The sequence below is a fragment of the Pagrus major genome, chromosome 9 (genome assembly GCF_040436345.1).
Source record: "Pagrus major chromosome 9, Pma_NU_1.0".
NCBI classification, from domain to species: domain Eukaryota; kingdom Metazoa; phylum Chordata; class Actinopteri; order Spariformes; family Sparidae; genus Pagrus; species Pagrus major.
The window spans coordinates 25,477,004-25,497,504 of NC_133223.1; the positions used below are offsets into that span (position 1 = coordinate 25,477,004).

Here is a 20,501-nt window from a genome sequence, read left to right on the forward strand (position 1 = left end):
GTTAATCCGTAAGATCCTTAAGACACTCAGTGAATTTGAGCTCTGCAGCGTCTCCTCTGCTGGTGGGGTCCTCCATATATAAATTCATATAGGAAGGCGTATGAGATGATAAATGAGGACTACAAAGGAAAAACTTGTAGCTGTGGTTTAGGTTCAGGCAACAAGATGAGCTACCATTTTATTGCCCATAAAAACACACACACACACACACACACACACACACACACACACACACACACACAACCCTGGACTCATTAAAACAACAGATGCTCTCTCAGTTTAACCATGCTGGTTTACTTGGGGGTGGCAGACTACGCCCCACACATTTACATGTTTTTTTCTTGAAAGGCACAAGATGTGATCATCAGTCAAAGCAGATGTCTGCTGTAGCAGATGATCTTCAGGATTAACATTTAAAGCAAACTGATGTAATATATCCACCTAAAGGCAAAGTTGTCTTTGCTAACTTGAATCATATACCACTTAGTTTATGTTCTTACAAGAACAAGGCAAGAGGCAGATTTTAGTTTGCCGCTTTGACATCTGTCAGATGCTTTTAGAAATCTGGATACCATGATTGATCCCACGGCACACCACAGAAGTATTCTCCCTTCACTAACTTTTCTCATATTTCATGCTCCATAGACAACATTGGCTGTGCTTTAAAATCTGTCTGTAAGTCCTACAAGTCCTACAATCGTACCTGAGGCAGAAAATGATGCAAAAACAAGCTGCCACGGCAAAGATTCAACAGCAGTTTTAGGTTTTACATGTAATCTGAATTTAGTAGGTAAAAGTTTGCCCTGTAAAGTCTCTATTACAACCTTTTCCTTGACATTTTAACTCACTGAGCTCCAAGATAGAAACTCTCACCCTATTTGGAGATGTGAGAAGCAAGATAATTGTATTTCTCACCGACTGTCTGGGCTGACAGATATTACACAGGTAGATATTGTAATAAAAAGACAGGAAATTATTTTTCTTTGTTTTATTTTTAACCTTATTCACCAACTGCCCACTCACACTTCTAACACGCATTTATGGCTTGAAAAAGCTACTGGCTATAACACTTTTACAGTGTCTCTTCCATACAACACCATTATTTTTTTTTTTTTTTTTTTTCTGACCTGTTAAGAGGGTCAACCACAATAGCCCTGGGGTGTGACATATTCCCTTCCAACAGAGTCTTCCGGGTCTGAGAGGCTCTCTCCAGTCTGGCAACACTGATCGTCTTCCTGTAGCCATCATTGGTCCAGTACAAGTTTTTCCCGATCCAGTCCACTGAGATTCCTTCGACATTGTCAAGTTCTACAACAGAATCAGCAGCACAGAATTAAATAAAATCACCAAATACATTACTTACGTACTTTTTAAAGATCTGTTTAAAGACAATTTTGATCCGGTATTGTGACTTTGATTGGTTCTACAAACAGGAACATCTGTATTTAATGCATGTTAAATACAAGTACTGCAAAGATAGCATTCTGATAATGTTTCCCATGGAGCCACTAGAGGAAATATTATGAATGCAATCTTTAAGTTTCTAATTCTGCAGTACTTCCCAAAGCTGTTTTATGTCTTTAATCACTCGGTAATGAAGTACAAAACACAGTGACAGTGAACCATTTGTTAACATTGCAATGTATGGAGCTTTATTACAAATACAATGATACAAAGCGGTGTTTTGCTAGACCTTTCTAAAAATCTTTTTTTTTTACAGATTAAGAGGGGTTTGAGTAGAATAACAATGTACAAAATGGCTTTAACTTTACATTACTGTCAGAGAAGAATTGCTAACATGAAATATTGCTTATAGTCAGCTTAATTTATCCTAGGGAGTTGCTGCAGTTAGAATAAAAAAAGCATTTAGACCTACCATCTTTGAGAATTGTCTCTCGGCTGCTTCCATCTATTTTTTGCCGCCCAATAAGGAAACTGGTGGTGTCAGCAAAGTAGATGTGTCCCAATTCTGCATAGTAGTCGATGGCTCGAGGGTTGACCAGGTCCTCGATTGGCTCCATGTGCTCATCGCTGGACTTGATGTTCATATCTAGGCCTCGGATGACCCCGGGACGCCCCTTACCGTAGAACAGGAAGAGATCGTTTTTGGGTTCTACAAGGCAAGAAAGGACAGACCCTTTTTTACTATTATTGTCAATTAATTGGTCTAATTCATCAATGCTGATCCCAGCATTAAACCCTCTTATTACTGGCCGCATTGTACTTATATGTGAGCTAAAGCCAAGGCCATCCATTTACCTTAATGGAGCCAGTAATCAGTGCCAATGACTATACTCTTCCCCTTCAATCACGTTCCTGCTACAAAGCTGCCGTGACAGTAGGAGACAGAAAATGCTTGAGCAAACAGACAATGGCAATACTTACCTTGGCTGTGAGCACAGCTTCTGATCTAAAATAACATGGTGTCTCAGTAGAAAGGCAAACAGGAGGCCCAGAAAGCTGAGGCAACTCCTCGGCGGCCCGCCAGCCGCTCAGGGGGTTGTATGTTCTCGAACCCTTTGGGATCCTCTCGAGATGCAAGCGGAGAAATGAAGGAGCTTCCAGTGAGAGAAGCAGACCTCTCCTCGCTCTCAGCCCCTACCCAAGAGACTGGGATGCTGGGGGTGAGGACCACACATGCCTCACTTCAATTTATCATTTTGTGAGGGAGAGACCAACTACCCAGGAGACAATTAAGGATTGCAAGAGACCCAGATATCAAACCCCACTGTGACTGCTGTATGAAGAAGCACTACCATTTAGCAACGAATATCATTATGCTTAGGGAGTGGGAACGCGCGAGCAAGAGCGAGATAGCTGGCGCATCAGAACATCTATGAGGGGGGAATAAATCAAATGTGTCACGCCAAGCCTCCCAATGCTTCGTTACCCCGATCGAAAATTGGTGGGCCCCTCAGATTGTGTCATCAATTTGATCTTCTGCTTTTATTGTCAGTGACACAATGTCCAGCAATTGATCAGAGCAGCCAACAAATGCAGACAAACTTAAAACCTCATTATGGCAATAATCAATCAGGCTCGCGACAGGTCGATAGCGGAACGTCACTTTCAAATGGGCCTGTGTCCACCAGTGCTCATCTTTGTCACTGTCACTGTATAGCGGCTCTAGTATGATACATGACCTTTACAATTGCATGTCAATATCAAAAAGAGCACTGATGCAAAACATCCTTTTAAGGCATGAGTCAGGATTCCTGCTTATTAAGAACAGGAAGCACTGCCAGTGAAAATCCTTGAAATTAAAACAAAATGAGGAAAAGCACACAAGGTTTCACATATTTACTGCCAAGGAAAAACATGTACTGACTTTTACAGGACTGCCCATCAGACCCCAGACGGTAGCCGGTACGACATCGGCAGCTTCTGGACTTGTAGCTGCCACTCAGAAGGCAGATATGGGAACACCCACCCGGCTTTCCGTATGAACCTATTTCACATGCGTGACTCCTGACTGTAGACAAAATCAGAAAGACAGAGAAATCATTATAAGCCACTGAAGCATCCTCTTTCTGTACTCGTGTGACTCCAGCTTCTGCGTCACAAGACGTGGACGATTCTGACACATACTTGCACATGTTAACCTCCACAGAAAGTGTCCTTTACCTTTTGGCTGAATGAGTTTGTGGTAAACACAGAGTCTTTTAGTATTCCCCAGGTTGGCTAGTATCTTGCTCTCCTCTGTGATGTTGAACCTGTGGATCTGCAGCAGCTCCACAGAGGAACTCCCTTTGGAAGGGTCAGAGTGGGTAGCATAGAGGTAGTCCTCAAACACAGCTAATGAAAAAATATACGACACCTGAAAAACAAGAAGATCCATGCTATTTATTTATTGTTTTTCATTATCCATGAGGCCAAAAATAAGTAAAACCACAAGAGAGACACAACAAAAAAAACAATAACAAACATAAATTGTTAAAGGGCTTTTATCTTTAATCATGCAGCAAGCAGAATGGAGGTGGGAGAGCGGGGCTGTCTACATTTGGCAGCCCACATGGGGTCAAAAGCCGGACTCCACGGGGAGACCACTGGCCCTGACACCACAGCCTCCATGCTACATTTAACAGGCTGACACCCACAGAAAGCGACATGGCTGGATGAGCTGTGTTCACAGGAAGTACACCTAAGCTCGCTGGGTCACACTTTAACATCAGGGGCACCAAGAAACATGCGTCAGAATAAATAAATAAATAAATAAAATAACAAACAAACCACTCAACCATCCCCCCCTCTCTCTTTCTCTCTCTATGGAATTTGGCCCTGGCACTCTACCTTTACATGGAAACTTTCAAAGCAATGTCACACATACTACTAAAAAGGGTGTGCATAGAATGTACTTGCATCTTTACCTCTAGCATATGTAATGCATGCTATTTGGTACTTGCTGGATTGAATATGATGACAGAATCAACCAGACAGGATCGACTTCATAAAGGGGAAAATAGAAGAGCAAGGTTGTGGTAATCAAAAGAAGTATAAGAAGTTTAATTAAACTGAAATTAATTAATTTTTGTTTTTCTGCAACTCTGTGCTCAGCATTGGTTAGCCATCGTTGAAAAGTGAAGGCCATCCTGTGCAAAATTATTCCTGAGCAGGACTCAAGAGTTATAAGTACTACCACTTTACAGTTGTGCTGCATAAGATCAATCCACAGCCCTTCAGCCAGTCAGAATTATGTTTTTATTCTGACAATAACAGCCAGTTTTCTTTCCCACGTATCGAATACAGCAGCCTGGTCTGTGGCCCTAAGTCTAAGTCTAAGTCTGATGCTGTAGTTACCTCTCTAGAGTAATTTCTCGGAGTTCCGCTCTAGCACAGCAGTGTACCACATTGTGCATATTTTGTTTTTAAGTTATGTTACGTTATTAAGTGAACCTACGTAATACGTAATGAAAGTGATGCGACTGACATTATTTTAACACAAAGCTGGATTTTCTCCTAAACCTAACCAAGTAGTTTTGCTGCCTAAAATTAACCAAGTCATTTCCTAAACCTAACCAGGTAGTGTATTGCCAAATCAAGTGTTTTTGTTGTCTAAACCTAAATAAGCAGTTTTGTTGCAGAAACCTAACCAAGTTGTTTTGTTGTCTAAACCTAACCAAGTAGTTTTCATGCCTAAACTTAACTCAGTAGTTTTGTTACCTAAACCTAATCAAGTCAAGTGTGTTTGTTTATTGTTTTTGCCTGAACCTAATCAAATAGCAACTATTTGACAACATAAATCACAGTCCAAAAGTCTTAATATGTGAAATGTTTGTCAGCAATTTTTTTGTGCCTAACTTGACTGCAGAGCCCTCACGCGCAAAACTGATGCTAGAGGGGTACAGTGTCATAGTTTGAAGCTTGAGGCCACTGATCAAGCTGCTGTATTTGATGAATCATAAGTGAGAAACTGTTTTAAGCACTATATATATGGAGGATATTTTGAGAATAAAGGATTAAACTGCTTTAAATGTGAGCAAAGTTTTACTTGTGATCAAAAAGTTCATCCAGTCAATGGAAAACATGTTAAGCGGAGCTGCATGCCATTCATCATGTGGATGCAATGAAGTGAAGATCCTCTGTCTAACTAGGCCACAGACTAATGGAGTAGGCAATATTATGCAAAGAACACCTGCATACACAATAAGGTGCTTGAAATGTTCATTTTCTTTTCTCATAAAGGGTGAATATCTAGTCCAAGTTTGCTTGAAAGGGTCTATTAATGAATAGTCATAATCTATGATGAAAGGCCTCAAAAGTGTACTACAGGAGAGAGACTATTGATATGCTCATTTAGAGGACAGCCCCGAATGTGCCTCAATTCCTTCAATTTAATAAATCATCCATTCCCCATTCAACAGACCTTTTTATATTAAAATGAAGAGTGAATTATAACAACAAGCAGTGAATATGCCACCTGTTTTGCGGTGATAAAGCACGGTGCCCTAAATGAGAAAATTAACCAAGAAACCCCCTCTCATATAACAATTTGGAGTCTCTCAATTGAAGAGGGAGACAGAACTTATGATGTGGAGCCCATGGAAGACAAAAAGTAGCGCTTACAGTGAAATATGACACTCACTTGGCTCCCGTGGATTATGGTGTGCCTGTTCCTGCCGTTGTAATCCACCACATCGATGTAATCCAAGTAGGCGTCTGCCCAGTACACCAGCTTCTTGACCACGTCCAATGCCACAGCAGTGGGCTGCTCAATTTTATAATCCACCAGCCGAGTCCGGTTAGTGCCGTCCATGTTGCAGCGCTCCACCTTGGCTACGTTCCCATAGTCAGTGAAGAAGAGCATTCTGCAGAGGGTAGGAGTGTTTAAATGATTACATTTTGTAAAGAATGTTGTCTACTTTTCTGGGAGAGCAGAGTCTCATTCATTTCTCTTCTCAGACATACTTCTTCTACATACAATCACAACCACAATAAGCACAGTCATACATTATGCATGACTCTGGGTTGTTTGGTGTTGTAGAGCATTTACCTCAGGCCATTCGATAAACAGAATACCACTTTGTTTTAGCCTAATATGTTTATCCAAGCTGCAACTCATTGAACCCCTCCCCAGAACAGCAATTATCCAATCATAGCTTAGCAACAAGACATGGACGGTCTGTCAAGCTATTGAATTGTCAACATGTTGAAGCAGTGTGCATGGGGATGTAGTTAAGATTGAAAATGAGCATTTAAAGGTCATATTGATAACCTTTTTATATAGACAGTATGTAGCCTCAGTATTTTAGCATGACATCATCTATCCGTCAGTTTCATATTAAACACCCTCTCTATTTAAAATGACTCAGCTGTAGACTGTATTTAATCAATGAAGGTTAGCTAACTGTAACTGTAGCCTACCTTGCATGGTATCTAATTATTATGCCAAAATTGTCATTAGGCGTCTAGAAATAAATGTCTACATCTGTCTGAAATCAAGGTCCCATTGTTTAAAAAATTACCAAGAATTTTGAGTGGTTAATTAGCTGCCCTAATTATATAACTGTGAAACCAGCAAGACTGACTGGCATAACAACAGTGATAAGAGACTCCTAGGACTTAGAAAGTTGTCTTTTTTGATCAAAACTGATTTTACATTAAATAGTTTCTTTACCTGTTGCATACAGCATGTCAATATGTAATAGCCATACAGTGATGACAATGACCATGATTATTTTTGATGACCCCTCTGCCTAATCGACAGACATCAAGTGTTGTACAAAACAACATAAATAAAAAATGAATAATATTCCCTATGATCAGGTACTGACATTAAGTCAGTGTCATCCACAGTCAGTCAGAAGCATCCAGTCATACATGTTGTGAACTCATCTCTCAAGAGGAAATAGAAGAAGTATAAAACAGCAGCATAAAACTCCTGCTTGTAGCTCAACTGTAGCTACACACCTGCTGTGAGCCTGCTACGAATGTCTCAGACCCCCAGCACCCTTTTTATTTACAACTAAGCCCTTGTGTGTGTAGCATGTAAGTGGCGTTGTTATCTTTCAAGTTATTCAGATGACATGAGTTTTTATTTGAAAAAAAAATAAAATAAATGTTGCCGTCGATATGTTGCTTTCAGCCCATTCAACTGAATGCTACCTGCCCAGCAACACATGAAAAGAAAGTAAATGAAAACCCAAGGAGTGGATGATGAATAAAGTAGTTTGGCATCAAGCAATATAAAAATCTGGATATTTTTCTCAAAAGTGAATATTTGTCTTACATTCAGGAGATGGCACAAACACTCTAAGAGTTTGTTATTTTATTTTTTACTTGATGTGTGATGGAGGGAGTATTATTCACCAAAGCATAAGTGGTGCATTTAAAATAGTATCATGTGTCATTTTTCTAAACATGTTAAAACTGAAAAAGCACAGTGCCCAGTCACAACTGTAGTAGGAGTGGAACAAAAATATCAATTCCTCTCCAAAATGTAGTCGAAATAACCCAATGTGAAAAAAACTATTTCTCAGTACTTTTTGCCTCCTAGTGGTCATTATTTGATTGATTTTTCGCTTAAAATTAGCTAATTTTTCTCATTATACACTTGGTTTACAGTTGACATTTTGGTCTGCAATCAGGGAGCTGCAACAAAGGAGCTTTTAAAGGTTGCTGATCATTCAGTATTTAGCAAACGCAGCAAAAGTCAAAGCGTTACTCTCCTCAAACGATTGCATTGGTTGTTTGTTCAAATGCCTCAGCAGACCAATTTACCTCACGAGGGCCTCTTGTGAACAAGTGAATTATGACTCTTGTATGTCAGGAGCAAAGGATGTAGTAGTGTGATGTTTTTATAGCACTGCAAATGATGTTAGGGATGAGGCTGAAGTGTATAGTTCGGTCAACAAAGCAAGTCATTTATCCATTGTAGTGCTCTGTCTGCAACCCATTTCCATCCACATTTTCCTCCAAAACCTTGAACAAGTCACTTTCATGCCTAAAACTATAAAACCAACCCTTAAACATAGCGTGGGTGAATCAGAAAATTATCATGAAAATGTTTGTTTTTAACGTCATATGTTCCAATTTTTTAAGCCACTGACTAACAATGTCATCCTTATGAAATGGGCAGTAGTTCAAGAAACACTCTGTAAGTTATTTTTGGAAGCAATAGCACATAATACCATTTAGTCATTTAGATTGGAGGACTCGTTGTCCCTGCGGGTGACGAAACAAGAAACAAGCACAAGCTACATAAACTCAAAGCTTCTCAGCAGATAGTTTGCGAAGAAATGTGTCACGACGCTGGACACTCACTGATATTTGCAGCAGAGCATACAACACATATAAAAGGTGTAGAATTATTGTTAAATTAAAGCACAATCCAACCTCCAAAAACAAAAAAAAAACATCAGAATGTGTTTAAATGCCTCCCAGTGAGGCTGCCTCTCTGATACATGCAGCAGAAGCTCCATAACCTGAAGGCAAACGCAATAAAAGCAGCATTTCCCATTTCCTTTGTGGTAATTTTGGGGACATTTAGAAGACATGCTGCAGAGGGCCTGAGGGTATGTGAGTAGACATAAAATGACAGACAATGTGTGATGCACAGAGGAGCCAAACCATTTAGTACCTGAAAAACCATGAGGAGGGCTTGAAAATCAATTCTAAAAGACACAGGGAGCCAGAGGAATGTGAGACTGATACTGAGAAAACAGGTGTTACATGTATTCTAATTGTTTCCTACAATAGGGACCGAATACCATTAGACAAACAAATAAAACATCCTTTACCTAAAAGCAGAGATCTCACGGACTGTCACTTTAAGCATCGAAAACCGCCCATGTCTGCACATAATTAACATGGAAGTCTTGTCCTGCTGTCCTGCTGGGGCTCAGTGAGGACGGAGCTCCAGCAGCCTCCAATGATAACAAGCTACAGCCAGAGAGCTGCGGGAAGCCGACTTAATCTGCACAAGTCAAGCCAGGGGAGAGATGGGCTGCCCTTTGAACCCTAGACCAAAAAACGTTTGCGTCAGCAAGGAACCCAGCTCCCCAAACAGGTGCACCTCCACGTGGCATACAAATGATAGCTTTCTGGGATTAGGATGGTGCTGATGCTGTACTTGTGCATTCTGCAGCTACAACCAGATCCATGTTGGATTCTGGAAATGAGCCCCCCTGATAAAATAAACCGCATGGGACCACTGGAAAATAGAACATGTCCTGCAGTGAGAAAGAAGACTGACGATGAAGATAGACATGAACACCAAAGTTGATTTCATGTTTTTTTTTTTTTAGTAGTAGCTTTCTGTCCATTTTATACAGCCGTGGTAGGAAATAGTTAATTTGTTTTCTGATTGAGATGCACTTTCTTTAGACTAGTGTATATGTAAATGATTATTTCTCACATTTGGACAGACACGGTGGCTTGAAGGCTGTAAGCTGTTTGTAGTTTTTATTTCTTGCAGTTTTGCAGTTAAAATAGATGAGATAATGTTTCATATTAACAGTACAACAAATTACTCTGTATCATCAAGGTTTTTCCTTTTTCACAGCACTTCTGGGTTCAGACTTAAAGGCACAGTATTTTTCAACTATTTATTCATAATGATTGTTTTGGTGTGAGTTGCAGAGTTTTGCAAATATCAGCCATAAAGATGTCCACCTTCTCTCGAATACAATGGAACTAGATTACAGTCGGCTTGTGTCAGCAAAACAAACATGTGGATAACTTGGTTATTCAAGATAATCATCAGACCTTGTTGGGAGCAGTCACATGTAGGCACTATTAAGCTCGTGAACTCGCGAAGGCTGCCCGAGCTCAGCCTTGGAGGATGCTAGGGGTGTCACGATTCTCCAAATCCTCGATTCGATTCAATTTTCGATTCTAAGGTCACGATTCGATTCAATTCTCGATTTTTACATTTATTTTTTATAAAGCACAGGTTGCTATGCCATTTTTAGACTAGACTTTTATGCAATATAATATCTGACCTTTGTTAGCAATGTACCACACTACATTGTCAAATTTAAAACATTTATTAACAACATAATGTAACAATAACTTATATCTTCAGTCAATTGGAAACTTAAACAAAATAACCTGCCATCTAGTTTCTCTTTTGTAACTGCAGTCTTCTTCACAGAAGATGACATTCAAGTTCACAACAAAACAAACAAAAAATAAAACAGCCATGTCCATAGTCTTCTCTGAAAAATTAAGTGTCTTAACAAACTATTTCCGAACAGTTGAACACAAGGTGCATAAGGTGTGAGTGGGCGAGCGAGAGTAAGGGAGCGTGCATACGTGCGGACAGTGAATGAATGGGAGAGGAAGGAGAAGCGAAAGGAGTAGCAGTAGTAGTGACAGCAATAAAGTGTACAATATAGGCTGCAGTTTGGCTGTGAATAAAGGCGACGGCTCCTCAAGATACAGCAAAGCTCCCTGGTATTATTTCCCGACCAGCTTAACACGTGAAAGGGGGTTCATCCCAAAGGTTAACATAAACTTCGGCCCTGGAGGAAATCATCTCCCCTGTGCTTCCCGACTACGGTCCGGGAGCCGAACAGGAATGGTGTAACACCATGCTATCTTTTGACTGGCTGTAGCTAATAGCTACTGGCTTAGCTAGTAGCTAAGTTAGAGGAGGTTGACTCGCAGCACTTCAACACGTGTGTGTTTTTTCCCCTTGGCAAGCCGACCAGACGTGACATGGGGGCGTGGCAGCATCGACAATTCTATTTTTTAATTCGAAGTTCGAGATTGTGAATTAATTTCGATCGATTTCGATTTAAAATCGAAATCGTGACACCCTTAGAGGAATGCCATTACCTTTTACATCCAACAATGTCACAAGCGTGGGCCTCTCGTACATAAGTAGATGTACTCTGGGCAGGTTTTGTTTGGAAGAAAGAAAAATAGTTCCTACGTGAAACTGCTCACAACAAGATTCACAACAAGATTTTTTTGATTATGATTTCTGGAAAAGAGACATTGCTGTTGAGTATTTTTTTGCTTGATGTTCAAGAGAAGGTGACAGTTTTTCCTACTACTCCACCATGATGTTGACATTTTCAGGTTGTAGTTAAATATCTCAATTCATATCAGATGACATTCATGGTCCCCACAGAATGAGTTGTAATAATTTCGGTGATGCTTTAATGCTTAATCTAGCTCCATCATCTGGTCAAATTATATTATTATTATTATTTGAATACTTTGGAACAAAACCAAATACCTTCAAAATCAATGACCTTCCCATCAGTAAAAGAAATGTAGCATTTCCTTCAAATTATGCCCCGTGACACAATCCAGGCAGACATCATGTTTTCGAAAATTCACATTGTTAAAACAAATTTGTACTATTTAAACTTAAAGGTGCAATGTGTAACAGAACTGATATTTCTTCACATTCTGTTGATCATTTTAGTCAATTTTGAATGTTTAAATCTAAAATTTGTACATAATGCACCTTTAATTTCCAGGGGACAGGGTTGACTGTTGCTTACACAGAATCTTGAGTCTATAATGAAAATGTACACCAGAGAACTCTATCATACTTTTTGACATCATCTACTATAGGCTTCACTGGTCTTGCCAAGCATGGCTATATAGAATTTTCTAAAACAAAGTACATCCTTTCCAGTTGTAGATAAACATTATACATGAAACTAAAATGGGACTCACAGGTAGCTTCAAATACGTTAGAGTTTTAGCTGATGAACAAACCGCACTGTCAATTAAACTTTAGTCTAAAAAAGTAAAAAAGAAAATGCTTTAACTGACAGTAGGAAGGGCAGGGAGACAAGAAGAGAATCTAATAATAACAAATAAAAAATGCAATGCCAAACCAGAGCATATTCTATAAACGCTGTTCCTCACACAGTGCTATACTATCTATCACCTCCCTGATTTCATTTGTTTTCACTCCATTGCTCTGGAGGCTGACAGACCTCTCTCACACTTGCTTTCTTCAAAAAAAGCTGTACCAATGTCTCACCAATTAGAGGCAAGAAGAAGCCTAGGAAAACCTCTGCCTTCTACAGTCAATCTAGCCAGCAGCCTGCGTGTCCAGCTCCCTTGTGGGCCAGCAGACTCTATACCCATACTGTCATCCTTCTATACCCACAACAGAATGAACACTTATTTCTGTGAGTCATGTGTGATTATAATAAAATCCCTGGAATAAAAAAATGAAAAAAACACCCTTACTTATCGGAGGTGATTCACAGAGAGCTTAAGCAGAAACTCAAAGGTATAAGTATGCTGTTATTTACCATAAGCCATATTGCTTAATGACCAGCATTTAATAAGAACACAGAGACGCTGCCAACCAAATCAGAACTTTCCATGTCATTAAGAAACCAGCAGCTAATTATAGTGATTAGTCCAAATGGCTTATAGTGATAACCCAAGCTGTTGACTAAAGTACAGCTTTTAAACTGGAAATGCACAAAGAAGCGATGTAGTTCTGCTTCAGTTATCAAATTAATTATCTGTTGAGAGTTAAAGTTTACATCGCCTTTGGCCTCATGGTGGCTGGTAGTGACACAGTGTAACACAATTAGTGCACAGAGGCAAAATGCTTCTATTGTTACTGATGCGTGGAGCGGTCATTACTGTGCTATGATCTACAGTGCTGAAAGGAACTAGCATTATTATTAGTCCATCTCATTTTCTAAAATCTCTGTCAGAAGCCTTAAAACATTATTTTTTAAGGTTTCAGCATCACTTATGCGGTAGAATATGACTTGAATGTGAATATGAATGTATGTGTGGTGTGAATATAATATTTTTTGTTATTAAAGAACTAATTGTGAACTCCCAGGAAAAGGAGTAACTAATGAATATGTAACTAGTATTTAAGGAGGCTATTGGGTAACTACCCAGCAGGATATCTCACATTACTTGAAGGTAAACAAAAAGAGTAGCTAATGATTCAGTAAATTAGTAATGAATGAGTCATCACTAATTTCACACATATCTATGAACTAATCATTACCTAATGATTCATTAATGTAGTACCTCCTGGTCTGTTTCCTAGTAACTCATCATTATCTACTATATAGTTTTGGAATTACAGTTATTCAGAATGATTCATTAACGATTAATTATCATGTCATTCTTGATTCATTCCTTACTCGCTCCTAAACTACTGACATTTTTGTGTACGTTACTGTAATATGTTACCATTGTGTACCATTCAAAACCTGCCCTGTATCCAAGCTTGGTGCCTGACCATTGCTGTGCTCTTCTCCTGCTTACTCAAAATAATAATAAGGACAGAAAAGGCTTCAAACTACTGGTAACTGGTTAAAATCTTTGGTACAGGTGACGCAATTACTGATTTGTTTTGTTTTTTATTTTAAACAGGAAACTGCTAAGAAACCCACACAATAAGTGAGTTCTGTGTGACTGGCAACCACATGCTGTAAATGTTTCACTTTTCGCTGTGGGGATATTTTTTACTCCACAGTTGCTCAGCTTTTTTTGTGATCTCTACAGAGACTAAAAATCCGTAATGGAAAGTCCTGCAGGGGCATTTTCTACTGAGGGATGTGGGGTGAAATCAGTGAATACAAATGAATGTCTCGACAGTCCAAGCTGTCTGAAGCATCACTATCCGCCAAATTACACCGCTCAAAGAGAAAAGAGTTGAAGGACAGGGAATCATTTAAATCCCTTCATTGTGACTTGCTCACATTCTACCAGACAAGTCAATTGTTATGCATAGTGAATTTTTTTCTTCTTCTCCCATGATTTTCTTTCTTTAACAAAAGATGCATGATGATAAATGAGCCTTGCAGCTCTTTCAGAGATGGTGTATTATATAGGCTGCAGAACACTCACCCCATGAGAGGATCCAGAGCTATTCCTTTAGGATTCAGCAGGTCTAGTTGTAGGATAGTAACACACGTGTCCCCTCCATGGCCACAGGCAAATATCTTGTCCGTGACTCGGTCAACAAAGTAGTAGTTGCCTGTCAGCCAGTCGATGGCTAGGTGCTCCACATCTGCAATGGCAAACAGGTGTTAGACTCCTGTTTAAAACAGTGGACGAAAATCACAGAATTCATTTGGACACGATATTGATATTTCTACAATATGTGTTATATCACATTTGCATTACATATTCATAACCTGACTGTCATACAGGCAAGAATACTGCAAAGCCAGTGACCACAGTTCAAGGCTGTGTTTCAACATTTGTAAGCGTGGCACCACTGGATGCCTGTGACGAAACCTTGGAATATCAGCCATGTTTGTGGTTTTTGTGCAAAAACCACAGCGTTGTCAGAACATAAAATATAAAATTTAACCTAAAAAAACATAAAGTTGCAACCTAAGCAAAAGTTTCAACATATCTGGTTTGCAGGAACGTATACTGCAAACATTATCCTGATGACTGGGTTGGATGAATAATAAAAATCAGAGCAGAAGAGGATGTTACATTCCAACTACTTGTCATCAGTCCTGCTCCATGTAATGCTGGGTGCTACCCTTCCCATCACGCATCTCAGTAGATGTTGTTATGCTGCAATCCACTGCATTTAGAACCTTTGAAAAAAAAACAAAAAAAACAACTTCTGATATGGAAAAGTGTAATGGAACGGTAATTCCAGTCGGAATTCATATCCGGACACTCAGGTGAGATCCATCTAGCCTGAGTTTGGTGACATATACGCACCTGACACCACAGCAATACATTTCCATTAATTTTTAATGGAAGACACTTTTCAAACTCCATGGCTCCAGTTTGTGCCTGCTTTAATAAAACATGTCTAGACTCCAAGCACGATTTTAGACAACCTTGGTGACATTATTAGGATTTTATTTTCAATTTTGAAATTTCGAACAGATGCAAAGCAGACATAATAATAGAAAAAAAGCTCATGATAAGTGAGCTGATTTTGATATATTAAATGGATGCAATGCCCCTTCAAATCACACCATGGCCACTGAGAATTATAATTGGCTGGCAGATTTGCATTCTGTTTTTGTAAAGGACAGTATAACCTGACACCTCTGATGCAGGAATTCTAAATGAATGCTCTAGTATTAAACTGTAGGTTGTAAGAGCAATGGTTTAGGCTGTGACTTCAAGCCAAAAAACTGAAAAATAGGTGGTGAAAATCATGCATTGTTAACGTCAAACATGTTTGATAAATTGAGAACTTGGATCAGATCAAAAGGAGGGAAAGAGCCCTTTTGAAGTAGCGAAGCTAGTGTAGCCAGCATGTTTGAAGGACAGCTGTAGGGGAAAGGTGAGCAGCTAAAACCGCTGAGGCTAACCTGCATCCAACCACACGGATAATGAAGGGATAGACAGAGAGCTCACAGGTATGATTGTGAGAGAGAAGAAAGGAGAGCATGAGCATGTATGTGTGAGAGAGCTCTGGGTGTCTCAACGGAAACGATGCACCGCTGGTGTGTAGGTGAGAGTGTTCAGGATTTGAGAGCAGATAATCACTCAGAGTTATCATAAAAACTAAGAAGGGAAAAGGAGTATGTACTGTAAGAAAGGGAAACTATGAACAGCTGAAAACGTACGCTGCAAACTTTGTTGTGTTCTTATTTCCCGTTCCCGTGTGAATCCGCGCAGATTCCTCGTTTCAGCACAGCGGAGTTGCCCAGAGGACTCTGTCGACAGAACCCAGCATACACTTTCCTGGTTGTGCTGGAAATCCAATGCCAGTGTTCCATTTACACTCAGAGACCTCAGGGGCTGGAGGCCTGTTCCATTTAGATGGGTGATGACAATACGATCTGAACCACCGATGAGAAGCATTGGACGGCTGTCACCAGGATCTTAAGAGAAAGGGAAAATAAGTATATTTTTGAATCTTGTTTTTTATTTTTTTTATTTCTGGAGCACAATTTGTACTGTTGAAACATTAAAGGACCAGCTGACCTCAAATAAGGACAAGAATACATTAAAAAAAAGGAATAGAGGGAAAGTGGTTTCCAGATATGGGGTTAGAGAAACAAAGAAAGACAGCAAAGCATGCCTTCACCTTCAGAGGTAGAAAGCATTAAGTAAAGTAAGAGAAAAATCTAACTCTAACACCAGATGAAACAGCACCAAAACAATCAAACAAAAAATATTTTCAAAGATTTAAAATAGTCTGATAAGATTAAGATAAACTGTTTTATGGCTCAATTGACCATACACATTCTCTGACATCAGGTTTGCCCCCTAAATGTCTGATCACATAACCGCTTCCCCTTATCCCTCTAAATCCAGTGGTCAGACATTTTTCATGGGAGTTTGACCAGGCTCTCTTATATAGCAACTGGCAGGCTGAGCACCAGCAAGGGAACGAGAGACACAGTTGGTCTATAGCTTAAAAGAGCAGACGGTGTGTTTGAGGCAGTGGTATTGAAGTGAGTAAAGACCACATCAATATCAACAATAAATGGACCAAAGCGACATATGCCGTTTTATGTGTTACAGCTGACCAAATATTTAGCTATTTAGAAAGCAAACTGACGTCAGAAGCGCACTTTTCAAGGTTCAAGGTTTATTTATTTTCCTACAACGGAGGGTGCACAACACATTTCTTTTTGGGGTGAATGTTCACCACAACAACAATTATTCCAACAAATTAATGCAAAGATAGCAGGTGTCATCACGACAACCAAAACTAAAAAGAAATGTGACTTACAAAGCAGATCGTGTGCCAGCAGAACAAAAAAGAAATGCCATTTCATTTCTTGGCATGACTCAGTCAGTAAACCATGAAAAGCATTAAGGTGTTGTTGAGTCAGATTTATGTTCTGAATAAAAATATTCTACCTTTTTAACTTTAGTCTGAGCCAAACGAGAAGAGATTAAATCAAGATTAAATCTCCAAAAAGAACATTTGTCCTGTGGAGTTTCAACTTCACTCACACTCAACACCTTAATATGTTTTTCATTCCCTGCTGCTCCTCATCTTCTGGTCTCACAGAGCTCTATCTGGAATTTATATTCATGAGCTTTTACAACTAATGGTAACCCCATCGTTATCCCTGTACCACGATCGCTCTCTGCTAAATTAATATTAATGCATGTGAGCATTGGGTTCAGTTAAGTTTATGGGTAATCATATTCAGTTTATTCCTGGTAGGACACCAGTCACATTGATTAAAAGCTGCAACAGTGGTGTTCTCCCCAGCTAGGTGTGTTGTGCCTCCAGCTATTTTCAACCCATATATGCCATAGTGACAACACCTTTAAAAAAAAAAAAAATCAGCTTCACTTTATGGTTCAATGCACAACACAAAAATATACGACATGAGGTTATGCTTGTTTATGTGTGTATGGCGGACCACCAAAACACAATGCCTCTTTCTGGTTGTTTCATTTAAGTGGGCTGTTTTGCTCATCAGGACAGATTTGTTAGCAGCATCAGGCATTAACATTAATCAGGGTGACGCTGGGTATTGTCTCTGCACAAAATACTCCAGACTGCTCCCACTTAAAATCTCATGCTCATTAATTTTATCATTATCCCGGCCTGACCACGTCTACCCAGTCCCATGTGGGTGATAGATGTGGTCACTGCTAAACCACATTAATCTTGCCCTACCAAAGCTGGTGAGCACCAAGGTGATGAGAAGCTACAAATCCGCTCCAGTTGAACAAAAATGCCCTGTTTATTATTAGAAAGGAAACATACCTACTATGCAGATTATGTTGTTTCCCAATGCAAGTGTGCCGCTCACCTTGTTTGGCTCTGCAAGATCTCCTGTCAGGCTGCAGGATGTATCCTTCTGTGCAGCTGCATCTGTATGACCCGTAGGTGTTCGTGCAGGTTTGGCTGCATGCGCCATACATGGCACATTCATCATGATCTTATGGAGAAAGGAAGAGAGTCATTTGTAACAAATTAGGTGTGCTCAAACATGACCCAAATACATAAAGTATACTTAATGTGGCCTCACTCTAACACCTCAGGCATAATTACTTTTATAACCAAGGAGCCTTTTTTGGAGCTGCAGTACCCTATAAACCTCTCTTTCTCATGTCTTCCCCAAACAGGATCAAATCCAGGAAGCAGTGCTTCTTTGTTAAGCCTCTTCCCCCAGTATAATTATGCAACTGTATGCCATGAGTTTAAGAAAGACACCACAACTCTAAAGGCACCTTTGAGAAAAAAAATCCTGTCTTCTTCCTGGCTGTCAGAAACCAGGTCAGTGGCACGTATGAACAGTGTTGTAAAAAGTACCCAAAGGTCATACTTTAGAAAAAGAAAAGTTATTGTACTAAAATGTTACTTTGGTAAATGGGAAAATCCTCAATATTACTGACTTATATCTAGGTTTTAAGAGTAGTCTGCCAATGAAAGTACTTTGTTGTCAAACTGTTGCAAATGGGTAGAGCCATGCAGCGTTTCAGAGCAAAACAACATGGTTGCATTAAATACATTTTCCCAAAGGGTCAAGAGAAGAGGGAAAAAGTAGTGTACGAGTTTTAACACAACAAATGTGATTTGAGTTATGGAAAATTAAATCATCAATATTTTCTCATTACATCTTTGCTTTTCTTCCCCCCAGGTGTGCTTGAACTTCTTTATGAAATACAAAAAGGTGAAATTATTGGTATCTTTAAGCAGGTCATTATCAGTTATCAGTATCAGCTGAAAAAGAAATCCGTATTGGGAATCCCTAATTTGCATAGGGCTGTCACGAGATAAAATTTTCTCTGGAAAAAACAAAACAAAAATTATAGCAAAAAAAATGATAGCAATCAGACATTTCTTTATATAATTTATTAAATCGTTTTTATTTATATCTTTATTACATTTTGGCAAATTAATAACCCTCAAAACACGAGTGTTTCAGTGGAGAGAGTCTGTAACCATAACTGTAAAAAAAAGGGTACACAAATAATAATTAAACTCAATTATTCGTGAAAAGGCAACCAGATGAACTCATAAACAAAAAATGCCCAAGGCCTTACATCTTCGCTGGATTATTCACACGATATATTATCATAGTGTAATATTACCATGATATCAATTTCTTTTTTTAATAAAATGGTAACCATAAATACTGTTTAACAATATCGCAACATCCCTCATGCACACACTGTTTTAAAAGTTTAAGAATGGGTTTCTTTGGCTCTGATGCACTCTGCATAGTTACTAGTAATTAAGGTATCAAATAAATGTGGTGGAGTAAAAAGTATAATATTTGTCTCCAAACTATAGTAGAGTGGAAGATGGAAATACTCTGGTGAAGTTCAAGTACCTCAAAATTGTAATTGTAATAGTACAACACTTGAATAAATGTACCCCAGTAACGTAAAGATGGAGAGAAAGAGCCAAAGACAAACTGTGTCCTGTATATGCATGTAATGTACTGTACATAAGGCCCTGCCTGCAGACAGATGGTTCTCATACACCCAGCACCTCCTGCTTATTCATCTGATGGAAGTCTGGCTGAGGGCAAAGGGAGACTTGGAGTGGGGGGGAGGCTCCATGGCAGGAGCCCCCCCTTACTCCCACTAGTGCAGCCGAATCTTACCTCTGCAGCTCGTCCCGTCCTCGCCGACCTCAAAGCCGTCAGCGCAGAAACAGAAGGTGCCGTTTCTCGTCATGACGCAGCCGTAGCGGCACCGGAGCTCATGGCAGGCTGACAGGAGCTCTGCAGGGGGGAACAAGAAAGAGAGAGGAAAAAGTCAGAATTGGAGGAAAAGGGCATGAAAGGGGCAAGGTAGTATGGGAAATTACTTTTTGATTTGGGAAATGACTTTTTTTGATTTTCACCTTGTCGTGGCCCTTTCAGTCACCACTGCTCCCTTGTCATTTGATCACAAGTTTAGACATTTTTTTTTTCCGAATCACCACGTGGCAATGAAAGTGGTGTGATCATGAGGGAAACTATTTGACGAAAAAAAGTATTTTATCACTCTTAACTACAGGATCACCACAGCAGGAAATAGAAAAATAACTGAAAAAGAAATGAGAATGTGGTATCAAAAGATATAGACTGGTGAAGAGTTAAAAGTGATTCTTTTAATAAAAAGTTTTCATGAGGCTGAACTTTAAATTTCATGATTCGGTATAAATT

The 20,501-nt window shown here is 39.4% G+C and overlaps 1 protein-coding gene across 1 annotated transcript in view; it reads right to left on the reverse strand.

The window, feature by feature from the left end:
• Positions 1 to 20,501, reverse strand: part of lrp1bb (low density lipoprotein receptor-related protein 1Bb) — a 288,538-nt gene that overhangs the window by 141,610 nt on the left and 126,427 nt on the right. The window contains exons 4-12 of the mRNA XM_073473505.1: positions 19,956 to 20,075; positions 18,153 to 18,281; positions 15,996 to 16,253; positions 14,296 to 14,458; positions 6,083 to 6,305; positions 3,625 to 3,817; positions 3,329 to 3,472; positions 1,877 to 2,113; positions 1,128 to 1,308 (exon numbers count right to left, since the gene is read on the reverse strand). Of these exons, the coding sequence (XP_073329606.1) occupies positions 1,128 to 1,308; positions 1,877 to 2,113; positions 3,329 to 3,472; positions 3,625 to 3,817; positions 6,083 to 6,305; positions 14,296 to 14,458; positions 15,996 to 16,253; positions 18,153 to 18,281; positions 19,956 to 20,075 (1,648 nt within the window). The remainder of the gene's footprint in view (positions 1 to 1,127; positions 1,309 to 1,876; positions 2,114 to 3,328; positions 3,473 to 3,624; positions 3,818 to 6,082; positions 6,306 to 14,295; positions 14,459 to 15,995; positions 16,254 to 18,152; positions 18,282 to 19,955; positions 20,076 to 20,501) is intronic.